General features: G+C 44.4%; 1 protein-coding gene across 10 annotated transcripts in view; it reads left to right on the plus strand.

The window, feature by feature from the left end:
* Positions 1-7,680, plus strand: part of LOC121294041 (protein AF-10-like) — a 156,349-nt gene extending 148,669 nt beyond the window's left edge. For 9 of the 10 annotated variants that reach the window (XM_041217557.1, XM_041217562.1, XM_041217558.1 and 6 more), the window contains 2 exons: positions 201-401; positions 2,136-7,680. In XM_041217557.1, coding sequence (XP_041073491.1) covers positions 201-401; positions 2,136-2,171 — 237 coding nt within the window. In that variant the 3' untranslated portion in view covers positions 2,172-7,680. The remainder of the gene's footprint in view (positions 1-200; positions 402-2,135) is intronic. The other variant, XM_041217563.1, reaches the window with a different exon arrangement.
* Positions 7,681-8,359: the final 679 nt, after the last annotated feature.

The raw sequence follows: 8,359 nt of genomic DNA on the forward strand, positions 1-8,359 counted from the left end.
GGGGATGCAAGCTGAGACCTCTGTGGGTTTTGTTACTCAATCCCACACTGAACTGTATGTTTGCCAAGCAAATCTACCTGGACAGCTTAAAAACCTTGGCAGACTCTTGACCACATCGGTCAGCACTGAACCATATCTTGTAGGGGTTATACACACGCACACACACATATATATATAGTGTCTCCTGTAACCTGACCCAGGACCAGCAAGCATTGGTTTATCAGATGATGCAACAGCAGCAGCAGCACAGACAGCGGGAACTCCAGCGGCTACAGATGTCTGGAACATCTCAACTCCCCGTCAACAACCTTGCACAAGGATCTCCATCCCTGCCTGTTCACTCGGGCCCAAACAACTCTTTCCTTTCTGTTCACACCGACAGCAGTGTACAGAAAGCTCAGGTAAGCGTGAAACTTCCATAGATAGTGCATAACCAATCCTACACTTACCTCCAACCTCCAAACCCATCACTCTTTCTCATTCTCTTTTCTGCTCACCTCTTCTTCCTCTCTTCTTGCACAAACTTTCTATTCTCTCAGCTCCCCTTTCTCTCTCTCTCCCCTCTTTCTCTTTCCCTTCCCTCTTTCTCTTTCTCTTCCCTCTTTCTCTCTCACTCTCTTCCCTCTTTCTCTCTCTCCCTCTTCCCTCTTTTTCTCTCTCTTCCCTCTTTTTCTCTCTCTCTCGTCCCTCTCTCTCTTCCCCTCTCTCTCGTCCCTCTCTCTCTTCCCCTCTCTCGTCCCCTGTCTCTCTTCCCCTCTCTCTTCCCTCTTCTCACTCTTTCCTCTTCTCACTCTTCCCTCTTCTCTCTCTCTCACTTCCCTCTTTTTCTCTCTCTCTTCCCCTCTTTCTCTTCCCTCTTCTCTTTCTCTCTTCCCTCTTTCTCCCTCTCGCCTCTCTTCCCTCTTTCTCTCTCTCTCTCTCCCCTCTTTCCCTCTCTTTCTTCCCTCTTTCTCTCTCTCTCTCTCCCCTCTTTCCCTCTCTCTCTTCCTCTCTCTCTCTCCCCCGCTCTCTCTCTTCTCCTCTCTCTCTTCCCCTCTCTCTCTCCCCCTTTCTCCCCCTCTCTCTTTCCCCCCTTTCTCTCTCCCCCTTTCTCTCTCCCCCTTTCTCTCTCCCCCTTTCTCTCTCTCTCTCCCTTTCTCTCTCCCCCTTTCTCTCTCTCCCTTTTTCTCTCTCTCTCCCTCTCTCTCTCTCCCCCTCTCTCTCTCTCCCCCTCTCTCTTCCCTCTTCTCTCTCTTCCCTCTTCTCTCTCTTCCCTCTTCTCTCTTCTTCTCTCTTCCCCTCTCTCTCTTCCCTCTTCTCTTTCTTCCCTCTTATCTCTCTTCTCTCTTCTCTCTTTTTCTCTCTCTCTTCCCCCCTCTCTCTTCCCTCTTCTCTCTCTCTCTTCCCTCTTCTCTCTCTTCCATCTTTCTCCCTCTCCCCTCTCTTTCCTCTTCTCTCTCCCTTCCCTCTTCTCTCTCTCTTCCCTCTTCTGTCTCTCTCTTCCCTCTTCTCTCTCTCTCTTCCCTCTTTCTCCTCTTTCTCTCTCTCACTTCTCCCTCTCTCTCTTCCCTTTTTCCTTTCCTCATTGTCTCAGTCCCTTTGTCTCTGTCTGTGTCTGTCTCTCTGTCTCTATTTCTTTCTTTCCTCTCTCAAATTCCTCTCTCTGTGAGGCACTCTCTCTCCTTTCTGTCACTTCCTCACTTGCAACACTACAATATTGTTCAGGTTTATGTGTTGCCTGTGATGAATATATTCTTTTCTACAAAATGGTGATAGAGTTGGGAGAGACACTTCAAACAATTCGCTCCTTACAGCCACTTAATGGCCGGAGCCTGCAACTCCATTGTGACAGTTGACAGCAAAATTAAACAGGAACTGTTGTCATGATTTTTGGTCATACTTTTCTGTTAACAGGAAGTTAGGCTTGTGGCCAAGACATTTGCCTTTACATGAGATTTCTTTTAATATAAATGCTTAATTTTAACAGCGACAAAAAGTAGTTTGAATTTCTTGTAAAATGCGTGTCTATCACTCCCAAAGACATTGAGTGACATTGGCAGGTCTGGTTTTATAATAAATATTCTGCCAGCTAATCACAGCACCAATATGAACCTTGTAAATATCTAATAGTAATCTTTTTGCCCTTTTTTTGTAAGAGGTTGAATGATAAAGTCAATCAGGAGAAGAGCTGACGTCCTGCACCGCATCGTGTCTGCGTATTGGGCGCAACAGTGTTGGACCTTGCTCCTTCACAACGTCTTTCCTTGAAGTCAAAGGTCATGGGTCAAGAGTCGAACAGCCTTGGATATCTGCTGCTGACTGACGGTCTCTTGCGCGTGAAGACAAAACAAGCTGGAAGCACAGGGGAACTCGTTGCATCTTCTCAGGAAAAGACAAATAATGCTTCTTCACGGGGTGAGGTGAGGAGTACTGAAGCTTTTTGGCGTCTTTAATCAATCAGCGGCAAGGGGCTGTCCCTGATCTGTAGCGAGTCATTGGAACCCGAGCAGCAGAAATTCAACGTCGCTGTTGTGGTGGAAATTAGGAAAATGGATCATTGCTGCTGTACAGAGACTCAAAGAACTACCTTTACACACAAAGTCAGAGGATGGAAGCAACTTTTAAGATACCATCCACCAGTCCGAGTTTGGTTAGCAATATCTGTGGTATCTGAGTGACTAACCTTTCCTTCGCATTGTCTTTTGTGTCAACTATTGTAACTTAAGTTTTCTTTTTTGTGTGTGTGGATATTTGTGTTCTCTCTCAATTTGTGACACAAGCCCCTGTCAATGGAGTGGGATCTGTAGGATTATTATCTTCAAACAGGCAAAACTGTGAGGCGGAGGATGGTTTGGGTTTGTTGAAGAGAGAAGGTTGTTGCTGTAAGCACCCTGAACTTGGATTGAGAAATGCTCCCCCCCACCAACCTTCCAGATGAACTACAACCCAAACTGACCCAGCAAAAACATCTGGAATTGGGAGTGCTTGAGCCACTTTGCCAGGGTGTATCAGATGTAGACTTGTGTTTATACTGTCCTGTACCATGAACTCCAGATACTTGCCTGGGATATTACGGGGATGTTGGCAAGCAATATTTTCCCACAGGGAGGGTATTTTAATTTTATTCATTCGACATTTACTTGTCCCTTGAGAAGGTGTCAGTAAGCTGCCTTCTTGCGTCTGTGTGATGAAAGTGCTCCCCCAGTACAGTTGGGTATCGCATTCCAGAGTTTTGACCCAGTGACGTTCTATTCCCCTACCTCTGGGTAGCTCATAATACAAACCACCTTTAACAGATGCTCAGTAACTGCTAACCTATTCCTTTTAAATAGGAGAATAAAGCAGCTATGGGAGGTGAGAATGGCATTCATGGAATAAAACGATGGAGATTTAAAAAACAGGTTTCCTCAGATGGAAAGTGCTGGAATAAAACTAGAAAATGCTGGAAATGCACTGCAGGATCAGAAAGAGAAAGTTTTTTTTTTATAATTGAGGGTCTCAGCCGAAACATGAAGCTAGCTTTCTCTTTTAGACACTGAGCAGTCTGTAGAATTTTTTATCACTTTGTAAGATGAGTCTGGATCAGGTGATTGGCTTCCCGGTGTGCCTTGTTCTTCAGTTCGAAGGTAAAAAAGAGTAGGTCAAGACTTGGGTGGTAATTGTTCACATTCCAGATTTGTTCTGTGGATCTCCACTCACCTCAGTGTGGACATTCTTGCCGACCTCCATGAAGCCACATTTTTTCCACTTGCCCTTTCTTCAACAGACTTAGAACTATAAACTGGGCCCCATACACCCCGCCACAACTCCCCCATCACTGAAAGTGTTAATTCAGTCTGACATTTCACTGCATTTATTTTTGATTGACCACTGCATCCCCGCAGAACCATGCTGCATTTTTGATTGTTTAGCACACTGGTGGGTCAGGTCCGTCATTTCACCAAATAGGAAATTATACCGTCTGTGCAGAAGCTCTCAGTATTTAGGGGAAACTGATTCACAGGCTACCTGAGGGGGCCTGGAGTTTGGGGCTTCCACAGAGACCTGAGCCTGTGAGCACCTCCAGGGAATCAGGAGGCTGGGAGTTCCTAGGGGATCAAGAATTTGGGGGCTCCCACGAATGAGGAGGGGTCTGGACTGCTCGAGGCTGTGTTGGCAAAACTCAGCATTTTGAAGTGGCGGAGTTAAATTTTTGTCAGTTGACCTTTCGATCTGAACTGAGCTACAGCTGGTATATGATGTTCTACCGTCTCCGTTAATAACTCAATGAGCCTGCTGTACCATAGCTGTTATCACATTGTATTACTAATTGGGTGAGCCTCACCAGCTCCAGTCCCGCTACCCGTCCCATAGCCAGCAACAAGCTCGGGAGGAAGATTGGTCAGTCGGCCAGGAAATCCTGCTTTATTTTACTTATTAAAACATTGTTGCGGATCATTCCAGCTGTGAAAGGTGATGGATACCCAGCAAGCAATCCATTTCAGATGGGCTGTCGGCAGATGGTGCACCCTTTGCTGGTGGCTGAAGAGGTCAATACTTGAGAGGCAGATTCTGCCCACAAGTGCCGTACATGAAGTTACCAAGTGTCGTGAGTTGTTGGGTTTTCAGCGTTGGTGTCTGTTGTCGGGTCGCTGTAGCCTCTGGTCATCGTGGTAGCACACACCAGCTCACCGGAGACATCGCTGTTTTCCTCTGTCATCAGCTAGAGACTCCCAGGTGTTTTAATCAATGTTTCGGGCCTTCATGTCGCTTCACGCGAGCATCCTCGATGCGGAGCTTTGGGCGTCCCACTGATTGTCTGGCTCTGGCTGCCTCGCCCCACTTGAAGGCCCTTGACTACGAGACCGCCTTCCATCCTGTGGACGGGCCTGAGTCAAGGAAGCCGACTCCGCCTGACGAGGGCGAGCAAATTGGGAGCGCTCCGCCTTTAAGAGGACTGCCACCGTTGTGATTTGTGTGACTTTTTGAAAAAGAAAGTCTTCCAAGTGTTGCTGTCAAAGCCTCGAGCCGACCTCTCGAGTTTGTTCTCTCTGGCTGGCGTCAGCCGTCCAAGACCCAGGATGTGCCATGGGCCTTGCTCGTAGCTGCAGCTCGCTAAGGAAGATTGTTGTAGGAGGAAAAAATAAACTTGTATTTCTACAGTCGGCAACTAGTGATGAGTTTCCGTCCAACCAAATCAGTGAAAGATTCCAGACTTTGGATGATCTCAAAAAATCAGTGAAATCAGTGAAAGATTCCAGACTTTGGATAATCTCAACTGATGTATTGTTGGGTAGTATGGGTTGCTGATTTGTGTTATGTCTTACAGAAAAATACCTTGCACTTTATATGGAAATCTGAATGCTATGCATCATTGATTGAGGATAATTTCTTCTTGAGCTTTTCCCTTCAAGCCCCCATTTGAAGGGAAGACTCCCAATAGGTTCTAATCTTGTGCTGTTACAGTTGGAGAGCAGGAATAAACTCTGCCCTGCGAGTGCTTTGAATTGTAAGAACAATAGGTGGCATTACATTTCCGATTCCCTTACCGTCAGCTGTGATCATTACCAAAGGGCCCAGCCAGGGTTGCCAACCCTTCAGGATTTCCCTAGAGTCTCCAGGAATTGAAGATGAATCACTTGCTGTGAACATACCCAGGAGAAAAATCAGCAGGCTGAGCTTTTCCAAATTAATTTTATTTGTACACTTCCATATACTAGTTATAAAAGCAAAATTGGACATGGGAAGAAAGGACTGTTTGACTGACAGTCAAAAGTCACCCAAGCGGATAGCAAAGAGGCTATTAGCTTTCTGATTGTGGGGGGATGTGCTGTTACAATGGTGTTAAGTAGCCAGTGGCAGGAGCGTGGGGAAGGAGGCGGTTTGGAGGCTGGAGGTCATGTGATGAAATCTCCAGAAAAATGTCCAATCAGAATTGGCAATTCCAGTGAGATGTTTCCCAAATTCTGCTGGACATGCAAGAAGAATCTTTTCGAGCGTGGCAAGTTCTGCCAAAGGGATTACATGTACTTTTCATGTAAAAAAAAACTAAAAATTAGCAGCAGCTTTATCTGTAAACCATTGTAAATACAATCTGCAGGATCTGTATAAAAGAGTAGGTGCTATTGAGGGATGCTGCAATAATGAAGAGGCAGTTGCATGGCTAATCCTGCAAATGAGGAAGATGGTGAATTAGATCTTCACAGTTATATATTGGTAGAAAATTCCCCCTTTAAAAATCACCATCTAACCACTCTTGCTGGAGGAGGCATGTGTGTGTAGGAGATGGACCTCAGCATCTTCGAGTAGAGAGCAAGGACACTTGTTTGCTATGGCTGTTTCCACCATCTTCCCATTGACAGCTTTGGTTTTTGAATCAAGTACACTGGATCAATACATTGTTGAATGTGAGTGCTGTCTTTTTCTTTAGCTATTTGAACCTCTGTGGGTGTTCAGAGAGTGGTGCATTTTCAAAGATAATTCAGAAAGCTGCAGCTGGATCCACAATGGGCTTTGCCATCAAATCAAAACTTTAAGTGACTTTAATTCTGTCTGAGAAAACTTGATTAATTGGTGACTTCACCCCTTTGAAGTAAAACATTGTAAGTCAGTCAGATATAATTACAGCCTTTTGTATACAGAAGTAATATGACCCATTCTCCACTTCACACTGATAAAATGATGGTTGTGCAATTTTGGACAGGGGTTTTTTGATATTTATACTGAGAAGAACGTAACTTGGGTGATGTCAGAGGGAAGTTTTCTCCTGCACACTAGGTTCATCCAAATTGTAAAGATGCTCTTTACAAAAAGAGGCTTATGATTTGATTATGTGGTCCTAGGATGGCTGATTCTCTAGGAGTCTCCAGGAATTGAAGTTAATCTGTAGGACACTGTTGCAAGCAAAACTTTTTGGGTTTTCTTTAAACTTTTTGGTTTATTGTTTATAAAAGTATTAGAGATTGAGTGGGGTGAAGCTCTTATGATTGAAAGTTAGGAATCATCACAAGCAATCTATTCGTTTCTTCAATTAGTTGGAGAGGGCAGTCCATTGTGAGGATGGACATGTCAGCAAACCAATGGCAGGAAAATAGGGGCGGGCCAATTGGTGTTAGGCCATTTGATGAAATCACCAGGAATATGTCCAATCAGAGTTGGCAACCCTACATGTACCATGCAAAGAGGAAACCTCCCATGGTCAGGAGCTGGGAAAATGAAGAGGTACGTTCGTAATCAGTGTACATATCAGAAACACACCACCAGATCTTTCAATGCCATGTGTCAATTTGGTTCAGGAGATGGGTGGAGGGGAGTGCGTTTCTGATTGTAATTCTCCATTGCTTTTAGAAGTAGGTAATCTAATAAAGGTGTTGGAGTGGGGACCGACTTGGATGAGCGAGTTTTGGTCTCCATTGTAATTGGTTATTGTTTTCCTATGCACTTTTCAAACATGGGAGCGCTGGGCGTCTTGTGATTGGCAGTCATGTGACGCGCTGTAGTCTGGTTTAGCTGTTTTTGGTAGAGTTTGTGGCAAAGTCATATAAACTGGTATTAAACCGTAGCTGCAGACACTTTGACACATGATGTAGCATCAGGATACTGTGCAAGTAATGTAAATAATTGAAGAAAAAGCGTCATTGTAAAAACTTTTCCTTTTTAGATTACAGCACATTTATAAAATGTACCATGCTTTTTTAAAAAAGAAACTTTTTTAACATTCAACTTGTTAATCTTGTGTAGAGGCTTATCTTAGCACAACACCCTCTGTGGCTCAGTGCAATGCCCAGTGTATAACTTGAGTCACGCACACACCTGGAAGATCTCAGTTTTGGGGTCACCGATCTGTGCCCAGTCAGTTGATCGCCGTTGGCATAGAGATGTAGGGATGCTGCAATATCTCTCGTGCACAATTCGGAAGGTTCTTGCTTCAGACCCCGTGACCTCCTGTCGGGTGAAACATGCTTTTGTGACCGTTGGGAGGAGGATGGGAACTACTCAGCGGTGAAGTCTCTCATGGTTGAATTGCCGTCCGACCCTGTCCCTCGGGAATCATGCGCCAGTTTGCATGAATGGGTAGCCCATCTAATGTCTGCAAAGGAAAGGAGAAAATCTGAGGGAGAAGATTGTTTTTTTTTAAATTCACAGGTCTTTTGCAGCAAGGAACAAATGGATTATTCTGCAGCTGAAACCTGTTTGCTTGTGCTTTTTTTTTAAATAGTCTGATGTTTGTAACGCTCTGGGTATAAGTTGTACAGGTGCTTCATCCAATTTGTAAATAAACTCATTTCAAATATTATTTGTTAAAAGCAAAAAAAAAGAAAAAAATCTAAATATTCTCATTTGTAATATTTCTATGGAAACATTTTGCCTTAGAAAGAGATTTATCTGTTTGGGTTTATTT

The sequence above is a fragment of the Carcharodon carcharias genome, chromosome 23 (genome assembly GCF_017639515.1).
Source record: "Carcharodon carcharias isolate sCarCar2 chromosome 23, sCarCar2.pri, whole genome shotgun sequence".
Lineage (NCBI taxonomy): Eukaryota > Metazoa > Chordata > Chondrichthyes > Lamniformes > Lamnidae > Carcharodon > Carcharodon carcharias.